This window comes from Micromys minutus, assembly GCF_963924665.1.
Source record: "Micromys minutus genome assembly, chromosome: 9".
In the NCBI taxonomy this organism is placed as follows: Eukaryota; Metazoa; Chordata; class Mammalia; order Rodentia; family Muridae; genus Micromys; species Micromys minutus.
The window spans coordinates 41,284,692-41,299,959 of NC_137978.1; the positions used below are offsets into that span (position 1 = coordinate 41,284,692).

The 15,268-nt window shown below is 41.6% G+C and overlaps 1 protein-coding gene across 1 annotated transcript in view; it reads right to left on the reverse strand.

The window, feature by feature from the left end:
- The window catches only part of LOC308424876 (protein argonaute-4), a gene marked incomplete at its 3' end in the record, with an annotated part of 28,491 nt that extends 15,118 nt beyond the window's left edge, over positions 1 to 13,373 (reverse strand). Inside the window, exons 1-11 of the mRNA XM_080922063.1 lie at positions 13,254 to 13,373; positions 9,612 to 9,793; positions 9,321 to 9,457; positions 9,091 to 9,225; positions 8,043 to 8,130; positions 5,362 to 5,509; positions 4,881 to 5,011; positions 4,615 to 4,729; positions 4,297 to 4,430; positions 2,882 to 3,066; positions 1,286 to 1,445 (exon numbers count right to left, since the gene is read on the reverse strand). Of these exons, the coding sequence (XP_080778189.1) occupies positions 1,286 to 1,445; positions 2,882 to 3,066; positions 4,297 to 4,430; positions 4,615 to 4,729; positions 4,881 to 5,011; positions 5,362 to 5,509; positions 8,043 to 8,130; positions 9,091 to 9,225; positions 9,321 to 9,457; positions 9,612 to 9,793; positions 13,254 to 13,358 (1,520 nt within the window). The 5' untranslated portion in view covers positions 13,359 to 13,373. The remainder of the gene's footprint in view (positions 1 to 1,285; positions 1,446 to 2,881; positions 3,067 to 4,296; positions 4,431 to 4,614; positions 4,730 to 4,880; positions 5,012 to 5,361; positions 5,510 to 8,042; positions 8,131 to 9,090; positions 9,226 to 9,320; positions 9,458 to 9,611; positions 9,794 to 13,253) is intronic.
- Between the last annotated feature and the right edge of the window lie 1,895 nt (positions 13,374 to 15,268).

Here is a 15,268-nt window from a genome sequence, read left to right on the forward strand (position 1 = left end):
TAAAAATGGCTAAATTTAAAAAACACTGATACTGCCAAGTATTGCTAATGGTATGGAATGACTTGAACTCTCAGGGGAAATGTAAACTGGTATAGACAGGTTGGAAAAATGCCTGACTGCATCGTTAAGACTAAGTCTTTGTATTCTCTATAATTCTAGTCTCTACAACACAGCAAATCCACACCTGGAGTCCCACACGGTGCTTAGATTTATCAAAACTGTAGAACTATAAAATGAATATATATAATATTGATCAAAGACAAAGTTATGCGATTTTTCCCTACATAAAATAATCCATAACAATGAAAACTGAAGAAATGCAACAGTTAAGTGAATGCACAAATATAATGTTAAGAAAGATAAGCAGACGGAATGGAGCACTCCTTTAGTTCCAGCACTCAGAAGGCAGAGGCAGTCAGATCTACATAGGGAGTTCCAGGACAGCTAAAGCTACATTGTGACACCCTATTTCAGAAAAATAAAAAGGGAAAAAAAGAAAAGGAAGACAAACAGAATAAGCATACTACCCCCAGTGACTCCAACTTACAGGAAGGTTACAGGTAAACAAATCTATGACAGGTCAGGACAGTTTCTTTTGGGGTTACCCGTTTGTAGGTAACTCAGGGTTTTATGTAATAAGTAAGTGCTAGACCAGTAAGCTACAGCCCTGGCCCTGGGAGTTAGCTTTGGAGTGACAAGAGAGAGCTTAATAGAGTCTGGAAAAGCTCCAAGTCTTACTGGTGGTGGGTAGATTTACACACATTACACAAGAAGCACCATCGAGATGCATGTTTGAGATGTTTATTGGTTTTGTACTGGTGGGAATAGAACCCGGAGCCTTACACACACTACACAAGTGTTCTGTCACTTAGCTACATCTCAAACCTTGGTCTTTATTTTGTTTTGTTTTGTTTTTGAGACAGGGTAGTGTCTCTATGTAGCTAGCCTGGAGTTCACTGTGTACATAAGGCTGGCCTAGAACTCATTAGCTGCCTTGGACTCCAGAGTGCTGGGATTAAAAATATACGATCACACCTGGCTAACAAACCCTTGGGGAATTTTGTTTGTTTTTAATTTAATTTTGTTCTGTTTTGTTTTTTGCGACAAGACCTTAATATGCAGCCTAGACTGGCATGAAATTCATGAACCTATGATCCTCCTGCCTTATTTTCCCCCAAGTAATGGTAGTGTGTACCATCATATCTGGCTGTAAAGGGTGTTCTTTAACACAAATCACATAATTTAGATTTTAAATAAAAGTAGGAACAAAAAGTCACCATCTTACCTTTGATGAGGCACAAGTACATTGTTAATTCCTCCTAGCTTTGCATTTATCTTCAGGCAAAGGTTGGAAAGGGTTTGGGGTGAGGTCTTCACAACATTTTTGACCTGGACACACTGTGTGGCCATACCTAGAAGGGTATCTCCAACACGCTTCACCTCCGCTATAAAAATAAATCAATAAATTAGCTCCTTTTGAAATGCTTAGTTACCTAATTACTATTCGTAAAGGGGAAGTCCTGACCATTTAACATTTATGGCCTGCACGCAGGGCTTCGTGAGTGTCAGGTGCCAGCACTTTTTCCCTACTAAACACTCAGAGAAGCCTCTCCTTTCCCCCGGGGCTGTAGCTCTGAAAGCCAGCCCACTTCCTTTACCCTTCTGGTGCTACCTGTCACCACTTGCTAGGTCCCTTGAGGATTTTATTCTTCAGAACTGGTCTGGTGAACTGCTCCTGGCTCCGCCCTCCTCAGAGCACGCTCCGCCCTCTCAGTTTTACTTTGTTCCTCTAATCATTAGACAAAAGAAGCAGATAGAGAGCATTAGAGGTGCAGCTTAAGGGCGGGTGTGCTCTTACAGTCGGACTAAGGCACCAAGAGAAGAGCCTGTGTCCCTTTTCTAACAGCAGATACAAACTTCGCATATCTTCTTCCAGGGACAGCAGCTCCCTCACCCCCAACTCCAGTCTACTTCCCCACTCTTGATATTGCTAAGTTTTTCACTAGGGCATTCTGCGTCTTCTAGCTTCCTGGACTATAGATGCATTTCTAGACCCTATCATCTCGTTCCGTCCTCCCACCAGGTGGAGTTGTATCCAGATATAGAGAGAAAAACATGGTGGCCAGCAACCTTCTAAACTGTTTGTTCTACTAAGTTGGGTCTTAGAGTGGGAAGGGTGTGACTATGTGGAGCAGAGACCCATGGCTATTGAGAATAGACACAAAAGAAGAAAAAGAAATGAATCTTGACTGGGATGTGGCTCAGTTGATACAGTGCTTCCCTACCATGTATGAGGCCCTGGGTTCAATCCCCAGTACCACATAAGTCAGGTAGGTATAGAATTACATTCCTAGAATCCCAGCACTTGGGAGATAGAACTACGATTCAATGTTCAAGGCCACTCTCTATCACATAATGAGTTCAAGGCCAGCCTACATAAAATCTTGTCTCAACAAAAAAGAGGCGGGGAATAGGGGGCGAAGAGGAAGGAAAAGAGTATCATCGTACCCTGACCCCATCATTTTCCAATGTTGCAGATCAAATGTAGGGCAGGGAGCTTGTTGAGCAAAGTACTCTACCACTGAGCTATATGCCCACATACACACCTGAATCTGTGGCTTAGACCACTAACAATGTACAGCTGAGGCTGTGGAATCACCTCGCTTATCCTGCCAAGCCTAGGACTTGAAATCATCTGTCACACAACATTAAGTGTTTATACGCTTATATTAAAGACACATGCTTTTAATCCCAGCACTTGGGAAGCAGAGGCACGGGGATCTCTGTGAGTTTGAGGCCAGCCTGGTCTACGGGGTGAGGTCCAGGACAGCTAGGGCTACACAGAGAAATCCTGTCTCGGAAAAAGCACAAGTGTTCATACCATATACCGGTGTCTTTCCAGGCAAAATCACCACTATTAGCTGCAGGCCCACATATGTCATTTTCAGATGTTTAAACATGGGCTCCACACTGTCTGCACCTTGAGCATACTTGCAGAAACATGGCTGGCCCTGGATGGGCATTCCTGCATCCTTGGAGATTTTCCGAAGTTGGTCAGTAAAACTCCTGTTAAGATAAAAACAGCGGTACAGATCACTTTCAATTTCACATGTAAACAAACACAAAAGTCTTTATGCAATTGCCAAAAATAGATAGGTAGCTGTACCACTGCAATTAAATCAGAACAATCAGTATTATTAAGCTAACAGATAATCGGTCTGAATTTTTATTACTATTTTTTGTGGTACTGGAAATCAAACCCAGAGCTTTAAGTATGTTAAGCAAGCATTCTACCACTGAGCTATACCTTCAAACCCCATTTTTAATTTCTAAAACATTATGGTTCAGCTGAGCTTTAGGGACTAGAATAGCATTTATATTTAAAATATGTTTTTAAAAAATAATCAAATCAGTAATTTAGAGCTTAAAAAAAAGAGGGCCCCCAGTTTCAGCAACACATATTTTGATAAGGCTGGTAAGTGCTGAGTAGGTGAGCTTGTGTCCAACTCAGAACATGTGAACATGCTTTCGTATTCAAGTCTATGTGTTTACAGTTTAAAACAAACCTGTATCTAATTTAGTTCAAGAAACCAACATTTTTTTTTTCATTTTGAAATTTAAACTTTGGACTTAAGAAATTACTTCAGTCTATGCACAGGTCAGGTTCTCACAATTTAGCCTTAGCTGGCCAAAAACTTGCTATATAGACCAGGCTGGCCTTAAACTTGCAGAGTCCACCTGCCTCTGCCTCACTAGCGCTGGGATTAAAGGCGTGAACCACCAGACTTAGTATCAAAGTGACTGATTTTGTACCTCTGCCAATGACCTATAGGGTTCCTTTGTTTGGCCCCAGTTCTGTTTCTTGGTTTTCTTCACCCTTCTCATGAGCTTCCTTACACAGAAGCTGTATCTATAGAGGTGACACAACCCTCAGGCAGTTTCCTGCATCAAGACAAGCTCACCTAAAGAGTTATAACGGCCAAAGACTGAGCTAGCTTCCATTTTCACCAGAAAAGGTACCCTGGCTATGGAAACGGTCTCCTAAGAACTGGAGAGTTTCCCAAATAGCATTGCTCCTACTCTGTCTACTTCATAGCTTCTGGTGAATTGCTTCCTGAGTTTCTGCTTGAAATATGCAGAATCTGAGTCAGACTCTCAGCGTAGGGTCTTTTCTGTAGAGCCAGATGGCATCACTGTGGGCATGGGGGGGGTCGGCGCCAGTGTACTTGGCACAGTCACAGGAAGGGAATATTTCGTATCTAAGGGGTATTACTGAGCTGGAAATGGGATACTCACTTTAGCAAATCTTCCCTACATTGTTTCTGAGGCGCAAAACAAGCCACTGCCCATACTTTAATTTCAATGCCAGCATAAAACTGCTTTCCTCGCATGTCCCAGACACCCTGGTTGGGTGTGGCTACCGTTTTATTCTTTAAAAACAAAAAACAAAAAAGAAACAAAAGAAAAGAGAAAAGACATTACAATCTAAGACCATTTTTATGTTGAAGGGGGAACAAACAAAACTTTATGTGGTACAGTCAGAAGTCAGAAGCAACAGTGAGCTACAGGTAAATTCAAAGGTGTGTCTGTTTTTGGTTGGTACAAGCAGCTTACCCGGCCTCCATACTGTAGCATTGGAGCCGGAAGCACCCTGCCCGTGAGCTCCATCATCTCATTGTGCACAACAATCCCAAATTCTTTCAGGTACGGGTCAGGTCCACCCACCAAGCTGTTGCTCTTCACCTAAGGAACGGAAAGCCTGCTTATGTAAGAGCAAACAGGAACTGTGTCCCCTCCGGAGCTTTTTATTCTGTATTGGTTTTTTGGGTTTTTTTTTTTTTTTTTTTTTCAGCTCACAGCTGGCTAATCTTGAAGACCACGCCTTACTGACCAGTCTACTGATTTCCTCCTGTCTGTCAGGAGCAGATCTTGCTGTGGCTTTGATCATGGTGGATGTCTGATTGTCTGTGAGCTTCTTTATACATCTCTGTCCTGCCACTATATTACAGACCTGCAAAGAGACAAAGAGAAGCTAGGTTTCGTAGAAATGGGCTTCTATACATGAAGCCTTTGTCTAGTTCCAGGAACAAATTGTCCTATAATAAATGTATATGCACAAGATACTCCAAAAAGACTAAACTCTGCCACAAGTTTATAATACTGTGTTATGTTTAAAATACGGGTTTTCTCTGTGTAGCCCTAGCTATCCTGGAACTCACTTTATAGACCAGGATGGACTAGAACTCACAGAGATCCAACTGCTTCTGCCTCGGGAGTGCTGGGATTAAAGGTATACACCCATACGCACCCAGTCTGAACACTTTTAAAAATAAAATTTCAAGAGGAATGTCATTTGCTTACCTCAAGTGGCAGGTACGTGTGCTTCTGCTCTTGTCCCACTTGCAGGCAGGGGAGATGGGGGTACTTCAGCTGCAGACTGTACTTCTGCTTAAAATACTGAGCCACTGTGCATTCCATAGCTTGACCATTTTCTAACTGCAAAGGGAAGCTAGAGGAAAGAATGTCTATTTAAAACTTTGACTTCTTCAACAAGTAAACAAAGCCTACTAATATTTTCTATGTTGGTTAGTCACTTAAGAAACAGAGGCCAAGGGCTGAGGATGTGGCTCACTGGGTAGAAAGCTTGTTTAACATGTACAGAGCCCTGTGTTTGGTCCCCAGCACTCCATAAGCACTGAAATAAACAAAATGGTACATGCCTGTAGTTACACCCTTAGGAGATGTAGGCAGGAGAATCAGTCATCCTCACTTACATAGTAAGTTTTATGCTAGCCTGGACTACATAAGACTCTCCGAAGGGAGTGTGGGGAACAGCAAGTAACGCATTAGGTGAAGGTACTTGCTTCCAAGACTGACAACCTGAGTTCAATCCCCAGGACCCATGCGATGGGAGGACAAAGCCAACTCTCATAAGCTGTCCTGTGTGTGTGTGTGTGTGTGTGTGTGTGTGTGTGTGTATGAAGGGAGGGGAGAGAGCATGCACAAACAAATAGCGAATGCACAGAATGAATACAGTCTTTTGTTCAATCCCCAGCACTAGCAACAAAAAAAAAAAAAGTCTGAGTACTTTCAGTGACGTCATTTTAATATTGTACCAAAACAATTCTGTTGAAATTTCAATTTTTTGCTGAAGCTGAGAAAAAAAATTTTAATTCAAAATTTACTTTTTTTCCAACAAAAGAAGACCTAGGTCTGGGGGCTCACACTTGAAACCCTAGTACTCACGAGAATGAGGCCAGACTAGATGTATTTATGCCCACCGAGTGCTTGCCGGTTGCCTCAGAGGTCAGGAGAGGGCCACTGACCTCTTGGAACTTGAGTTATGGACAGCTGTGAGCTGCCATGTGGGTGCTAGAAATTGTACCCAGATTTTCTGCAAGAATAACAAGTTCTTCTAACCACGGTGCTCTCTCTACTCTACCCTGATGGCCACTGAGAAGTACACTTGGAGTTATCCACATAATTTTATTTGCTCAAGATAAACTTTTTCTAAATGAATGACTATATTTATTGAGGCCACATTTTTTAGATCTCCAAGATTTGAGATTCCTATCCAGAGCAAATTATGTAGTATGGAGGGGACAAGACTAAATACACAGGTTAACGAGATAGATTAGGAGGTATTAAAAAAAAAAAAAAACCTCACTTTGCAAGCCCTATATCCTGAGCTCTATCCCTGTATCATACAGTAGAAAAAGTACCAACTCCTAAAAGTTCTCCTCTGACCTCCACATATACTCTATGGCATACAGATGTGCGCTCTCGAGTGCAAGTGTACACACACACACACACACACACACACACACTCGGGGTTTGGGGAGAAAGAAAAAGAGGGAGGAGGAGAGAGAAAATACCATGGACACAAAGTTATACCAACAAGAAATCATGCATAACCAAATTAATAAATATTTAACACTATTCGTTTAGGAGAGCCAATGTTAGACAAAAGGTTTGTGCTGCTGCTGACAAGAATGAATCTACCATATGCAGTAAGGGTGCGGGCACTTCCATGCATAGTCTCACTTAGGCACAGTATTTGATGCAACACCAATTGTGTGATTAGAAAAGCAAGATTGAGTAAGAGGAGAAGAACGCACTGCAGGAGACAGACACTAATAGTTGAGAGTAACATCGTGCTATAGAGGAAGAGGAGAGACAACTACACACTAACATAACAGCCTTTATGATGACTAGACCCTGGCAGTGTCAGCCTGTACTGAGAATTATAACAGCATAGTAATTGGTTACGATGACTGTTGTATTTCTTTTTAAAAGTCTTAGTTGTGTTTGTATATACATGAATGTAGCAGATGTGTGCATTTTTGTGTGTGCATGTGTGTGCGCATATGGAGGCCAGGGGTCAACATGAAGCATTTTCTATCACTCCCCAACTTCCTTTGTGAGACAGTCTCTCACTGAACTTAAAGTGCACCCAGAGACTAGGCTGGCTGATAGGCAGCTCAGGGATCTTCCCACTTCTGCCCTGTGAGAGCTAGAATGACGGATGTTCCCCACCATGCGGAGCTTTTATGTGGGAGATGAGGATCTAAACTCAGGTGCTCATGCTACTCAGCAGGTACTGCATGGACTGTCATCTCCCCAGGCGCTGATGGTTACATTATTCTCAAATAGAAGTTGATCTACGTTTAGTGTACTTGGTTCAAAAGGTAAAGTGAATCACAAATTCCTAAAATATTTTTAAAGCTTTGATGAGGGAAGATTCCCGTGATTCTGAAAACCACACAACCATGTGTCATCTTCTCCAACGATGTTCAGTAGCTTCCTGTTATCAGACTGATATCAAATTTTACTGTTAATTTGGGTTTCCTTTTGTTGTCTTTTTCTTTCATTTGTTTTTTTTTTTTTTTTTTTTTTCACTTTTTGAGACAGGGTCTTTTGGGATAGCACAGGCATGACTCAAACTCACAGCAATCCTTTTGCCTCGGTCTCTCAAGTACTGAGATTACAGGACTAAGCTGTCATGTATATCTCCCATAGTATTTTACATGTGATCCACATACGTTTGATGACTGGCTGGTCGTCTTGTCACATTACAGACTCGATATTTTCGTTTCATCTGTCCACAGTGAGTCACCTCAACTTTAAGACCTGAAGAGTTAAAGGGAAAAAAAAGAGAGAGAATCTAAAATATCAGTTTTAAAATCATAGTTACAAAACTAGATTTGAATGCTGTCTTTAAAAAGTCAAGGAATGAAAAAAGAAAAGAAAAGAGCTGGAGAGATGGCCCAACAGCAAGATCACAGACTGCTCTTCCAGAGGTCCTGAGTTCAATTCCCAGCAACCACATGGTGGCTCACAACCACCTGTAATGGGATCTGATGCCCTCTTCTGGTGTGTCTGAAGATTATACACAAAATAAATAAATCTTAAAAAGTCAAGGAGAGGCAGGGCATGGTAGGACACATCTTTAATCCCAGAACTCAGGTGGCAGAGGAAGGCAGATCTCCATAACTTAGAGGCCAGCCTGTTCTTTAAAGTGTTCTAAGAAAGCCAGAGCTATGAAGAGAGACTGTTAAAAAAAAAAGTGCATTACTCTGGAAAGAATTCTCATGCAGATAATAGAGATTTCTTCTCCACATACATACAAAAGGTCAATAACTTAATACAGAATAAAAGACGCAACAAAATGGCAACAACTTTAATCATATAAAGACAAAATCTCAGCTAAGTAAACTAAATTAGGTCCTAGAAGATCTAAGATGTTCAACCAAAAAAAATTTTTTTTGAGACAATCTTCTACACAGATCAGATTAGCCTCCACCTTGTGATCTTCTGGCCACCGTCTCATGACTATTGAGATTACAGGCACGCAATGCCATGCCTGGCTACGTAACTGACCTTATTAGTTTACTCAATAAGTTTGTATAAGTATCACTATGTCCTGGTGTGTATTTTCGAGTGTAAGTGCACACTTACTCTATGACTAACTCAGCTGAAGAACTTATCCAAAGCCCCACTGCTAGGACTGTCCAGGTCTGTGTGGTTCAAGCCCAGGTGACCTGTACTGCGTTCTATTCACGCCACCATGACATTAGCATGGATACCTACCCCTGATTTCTTTGGTAAACTTGACACGCTGGGAGTCTGTTAGAGGTTTCGTCTGTTCGTTGATGTTCTGAATGTCTAAAACCTCACACATGAACTCAATGATAGGCTGAGCCCGGTAGAAAGCAGTTGCAGACACTAACAAACAGAGGAAGGATACTTAGCATCAAAGCAAAGTGAAGGGCCCAAACTAAATGAACAAAAACCAGTTAGTAGATGGAGTTCTTACCCACCATCAATATTGAGCATCATATTCCACATGGCAGGTCTCACAGACTGATGAAAGCCAAACCAAACCTCTCTACCCCCTCCCAGAGGGTGGTAATAACCTTCAGGAGGTGAGAAAAAAGACCGGCCTACTGGAGTGTACCTGAAGAGACAAAGTTTGAATACTTCATGCAAGACATTTTGACGTCAGTTTGTGAACTGAAATCAAGTTGAGATGTTGGAACCTTTGCATGGCTAAGAACAATCTGTCAAAAAGCCTGACATTTGTGGGAAGGGATCCAAAGTAAGGTACTGACCTCATAGAGGGGAGATGCCTTGTAATCACGTCAAGTGCTTGTACTGAGTCATCCGGGACTTCATTCAGGTGTCCAGCTAAAGCTTCTAGAAGCAGCTGAAGGCTCACAACTGACACCCATTGCACGGACACTTTGAAAGTTTGGTCCTTACCCTCACCTGGGAGGGTCACCTCCATATCAACCTAGATAAAAATATATACAGGTTTATAATGGTTATAGGAAAGACCCCAAGAATATTCCATATGGCATATGGACGATGTCTATTTATCTTAACAGTTTTTATAACTGCAGACCATTGGAAACAATATAATTTTCCTAAGTAAAGAAATAATTGAATAGAAAACATTATACAATAATTAAAATAAGAGGCCAGAGGAATGGAATAGTAGGTAAATGCTATTACCTCTAAACCTAACGACCTGAGTTTGATCCTAGGCACCTCACAATAGAAGGAAAGAACCAGTTCACACAAGTTGTTCTCTAACTTCCATATGTACACCATGGCAGGCATGAACCCATCATATATACATACATACATACACAAAAGTAAATAAATAAAAATAAATAAATAAGGAAGAGAATATATTATAGATGAACTTTATAAATATTGTGCTAAGTGAAATAAACCTGACATGAAAAGACAAATATTGATAACTGTACTTAAATGAGGACTCAGAATGGACAAATTCATAGCAACAGAAGGTGGAATGGTGGGTTCCGAAGCAGGTAGCAGGAGGTATGGGGAAGTGTTGTTTAGTGGGCAGAGCATTTCTGTTTAACAGAAAAATTCTAGAGTAGGTGGTGGTTACAAGTACATGATGTAAATGCTCTAAAAATGGAGTAGCTGGAGCTGGAGAGACCACTCAGTGATTTAGAGCACTGACTGCTCTTTCAGAGGTCCTGGGTTCAATTCCCAGCAAGTACATGGTGGTTCATGACCATCTGTAACAGGATCTGATGCCCTCTTCTGGTGTGTCTGAGGACAGTGATAGAGTATTCATATACATAAAATAAATAAATAAGTTTTAAAAGTTGTGATATCAAAAGAAAATCTTCATATCAAGACAAAAAACAAACAAACAAACCCAACAACAGAGTGGCTATTCATGCCTATAACCCCAGCAATCAGGAGGTTGATGCGGGAGGACCATGAATTCAAGGCCAAACTGAGACATATCTCAAAACAATTTGCTTTGGATTAGAAAATAGAGTTAAGTGGTCTGATATTGTATATAAATGGAAACAACACTCAATAAAAAATCACAACAATATGCAACAAATAAGCACTTACATAAGCATACATGTAGAAAGATAACACAAAATATCTGATGACAAGTAACATGCTAATGTGGGATGCTCCTTTAACAATGAGAATGGACTGCCATGAGGAAAGACAGGAAATCATAGTTTTTGTGAATTGCCTAATAACTTTAAGAGGAACATATATTCACATACTACTTATAAACTTTAGTTATCTATGTAAGTGTACTGTCACTGTCTTCAGACACACTAGAAGAGGGCATCGGGTCCCATTACAGATGGTTGTGAGCCACCATGTGGTTGTTGGGAATTGAACTCAGGACTCTGGAAGAGCAGTCAGTGCTCTTAACCACTGAGCCATATCTCCAGTCCTATAAATTTAACTTAAATTAATAAAAAAAAAAATTGTGATCCTAAGAATTCAATTCAGAGCCCTGTGGATAGGCAAGTGTTATACCACTGAGTTATCTTTTCAAGTTTACTTTATATGTATAGTGTTTGCCTGTGTATATGTATGTATCCCATGTGCATGCCTGGTATCCTAGGAGGTAGGAAGAGGGTGTCAGATCTCCTGGAACTGGAATTATAAATGGTTATGAGCCACCATGTGGGTGCTTAGAATCTGGGTCCTCTGCAAGAACAACCATGGTTCTTAGCCACTTAGCCATCTCTCCAACACTACATTTTAAAATTTAAAAGTACTTTAAAGCCAATTTTTAGAATATTTTCTCCCTTATCTATTTTTGTATATGAGTGCAGGTTCCCATGGAAGCCAGAGAGAGAGATGGAGTTCCTGGAGCTGAAGTTACAGGCGGCTGTGCTGTCTGATGTTGGTACTGGGAACCAACCTCAGTCCTCGAGAACAGCAGCAAGTGGTCTCAACTGCTGAGCCATCTCTTCAGTGCCTTCTCCTAATGTTTACTATATATTTATTTATTCATTCCTGTATGTGTATGTACGTGTACATGTTTGTAGGTGAGTATGTGGTCTGGCACATGTGTGGACATCAGAGGACAACCTGTGGAAATCAGCTCTCTCTTCCCACCACATGGGTTCCCGGGGATCGAATCCAGATTTTCTGGCTTGTTTTATACTATACCCACCAAGCCACTTCAGAATCCTTGATTTTAAAATATTACAGGCTTACAATACCCTATAACTCCAGCTCCAGAAAATTTGATGCCTTCTTCTGACCTCCGTGGGAACCACGTGTACAAGTGTACAAACTCATAGTCATTTGCATAAGTATAATTAAGACATATAAGTTTTAAAAATATTTATTTATTTACTATAAGTACATTGTAGCTATCTTCAGACACACCAGAAGAGGGCATCAGATCCCATTACAGATGGTTGTGAGCTACCATGTGGTTGCTGGGAATTGAACTCAGGACCTCTGGAAGAGCAACCAGTTCTCTTAACCACTGAGCCATCTCTCCAGTCCCATATAACTTTTAAAAATAATTTTTTTACTCATTGTTTTGTTTTTGACTCAGGGTCTTACCCACCCTGGCTGGTCTGGAATTTCACAGGTAGACCACACTGGTTTGGAACTCACGGAAAAACATCTGCCTGTCTCCTGAGTACTGGGATTAAAGATGTGCACCACCATGCTTGGTACTTTTTAAAAAAAGATTTATGTATGTATATGAGTACCCTGTAGCTGTCTTCAGACACACCAGAGGAGGGCATCAAATCCCATTACAGATGTTTGTGAGCCACCATGTGGCTGCTGCGAATTGAACTCAGAACCTCTGGAAGAGCAGTCAGTGCTCTAACCACTGAGCAACCTCTCCAGCCCAGCTTGGCACTTTTTTCTACTATTGAAATAATGTTTAAGAGTGTACTGTAGTATTGGTTTCATATGTGAAGCAATGAAAACACTGCTATAATATTTAGGCAGTGCTTTGTTAAAGTTCACTGTGAATGTAGAAACTATGGAAAATGTGAAGGTGACGGAAGCAATGTGACCCCAGTGCTCCTCACATCTGTAATTGCCAGTGAAGATGCAGTGACTGTGGGATCTGAAACCAGTCTATCATCACAACTCAACAAACTCAAGTGAAAGAGGCTGTGAGTGGTTCAGGGGTTGAGGGGTCACCCAGCCTATGTGCAGCCCGGAGTTAACATCCCATAGCAAGGAGAGGAAGAGCAGCAAGAGGAGGAGGAAGCTTGCCAAATGGCTCAGTGAGAAAATAAGCTTGATGCCCCAAATTACATCTCTGGAACCCACAAGCCTCATGCACCATGGTATTTGCATGCCTCCCAACAGTAAGTAACTGAATGAATAAAAGACCTGAAGGGTGACTTAGAAGGGAAACCTTGTGTCTGTCATCTGCAGTTGCCACTGAGTAAGCTGAAGTCCCCACTGCTGACACTTACCCTATCCCGTCCGATTGGCAGTGGATGTGCTGTGTACATGTTTCTTTTGCCATCATAGCCAGGCTGCCGATCTCCAAATATCTGCATCTTGAAGTGTCTCACCATAGTGTCTACTACCTCTCTTAACAGTAATGGAGACAGTGGCAGTTAGCTTTGAGAAATGACCAACAGAAAGTGGCACCATGCTTTTTTTTATCTAAACTCTGTGTGGTGCCACTAGAAAAAAAAAATCAGTCACAAAGATGACACAAATAATCAAAAAAAAAAAAAATTAACTTAAGGAAGGTAACAACACATGGGCACAAATGAGCACATAGAACATACCTGTAATCCCAACACTGGGATGGTGGAGGCAGGAGGATCGGGAGTTCAGAATCATCCTTGGCTAAACACTGAGTTTGAGACAAGCTTGGACTATGTGAGATCCAGTCTCCAATGAGATGGCTCAGCAGATAACGCTAATCCCATCCCAGGACCCACAAGTAGAAGAAGAAAATCAACTCTCCACTTGTCCTCTGACCTCCATACATATGCCACAGCACACTTGTGCCCATGTACACACACACACACACACACACACAAATAAAAATGTACAGAAAGAAAACTTCAGTGCTTTGTGCTATCACCTTTCAGAAGATCAGAGGAGGATACTGGATCCCCTAGAGCTGTAAGATACCCAATGTGGGTCCTGAGAACCAAGCTCCAGTCTTCTCTGAAAGCAAAAGGCATTCTTGACTTTCTCTCTAGCCCCTGTCTTACCAACCTTACTAAGCTCCATGTTTGTGAACTGTATCCTAACTCAAATATCACAGCCATCGGAATTACAAGTGAAATCAGTGAGAAAGTCACACTTAAGAGCTATGCATCCTTTCCATATTAGGAAAGGATACTTTGTTTGTATTCCCTCCCGCTTTTTTGAGACACTGTCTCATGCAGCCTAGGCTGACCTTGAACTCTTCATACTGTGGGGGTGACACCTGGTTTATAGAGATCAAACCCAGGGCTTTGTGGGTAGTGACAGGCATTCTGCTACTGAGCTACAGTTCTGGCCCTCATCCCTGCTTTATTTTTCATTATGTTTTATTTGCTGATTTATTAAGTTTTGATCATTAGAATATGAACTTCTCAAAACACAAACACTGTCCCTCTCCCAGGCCTAGAAGCTTGTTTCCCTGTCCTTTTTCGTTAGGAGCTCTGCAGAACAGTCTCCAGCAGCTCACTCCTGTGCACCTGTGTGGTGTTGCTGGCCTGTCAGCTGAACGCACGTGCTTTCTGACTCCTAATCATATTCTTTCAGGGTCTTCAAGAAGCTAGCTCATCTCTTAAGAGAACTTATGTTCAGTGTGCCCATTTTTCTTGGAAAATCTTGCCCTTCATTTCTTTGCTTACAGAATGCCAAGGGCATGCTGGGTAACAGTGGAGACTTTTCTAGCTTTCATGGATGGTAGCACTTGTAGAGGTTTTCTTTTGAACAGCACCCATTCCCCAGATGCCTACAATTTCATCTTTCCTATGTATTCATTGATATGTGGCCAAAGGAACAATTCCATGTTTTCTAAAAAGCCTAGCTTGCATACACGGCAACCCTTCCTCGTCATTCTGGTGAGTGACTAAAGATTGTAATTCTCTGGTACAGAACAGCACCTAACAACACCTGCTACACTGTGCATGCTCAGCCCAGTCTGTGTTGAGCCAGGTGTGGAGGCCTACACCTACAGCCCCAGTCCTCGGGGCTGTTTGGAGTCTTATTTTCTATAACCGTGTTCACTTCCTACAATGATCTCATTCAGCATCATGCTTTACCAACAATATACTCATGACTCCCAAATGCCTATTTTCAGCACATGTCTCCCCTAAGTCCAATTTCCCAAACTCCATAACCTAATAGACATCATGACCTAGCATGTCTAGTTTATCCTGGGGCTAAAGAGGTAACTCAGCAGCAAAGAGTAAAGGTTTGGTTCCCGGTACCTGAGTTGGGCAGCTCACAACTGCCTGTACCTCCAGCTCCAAAG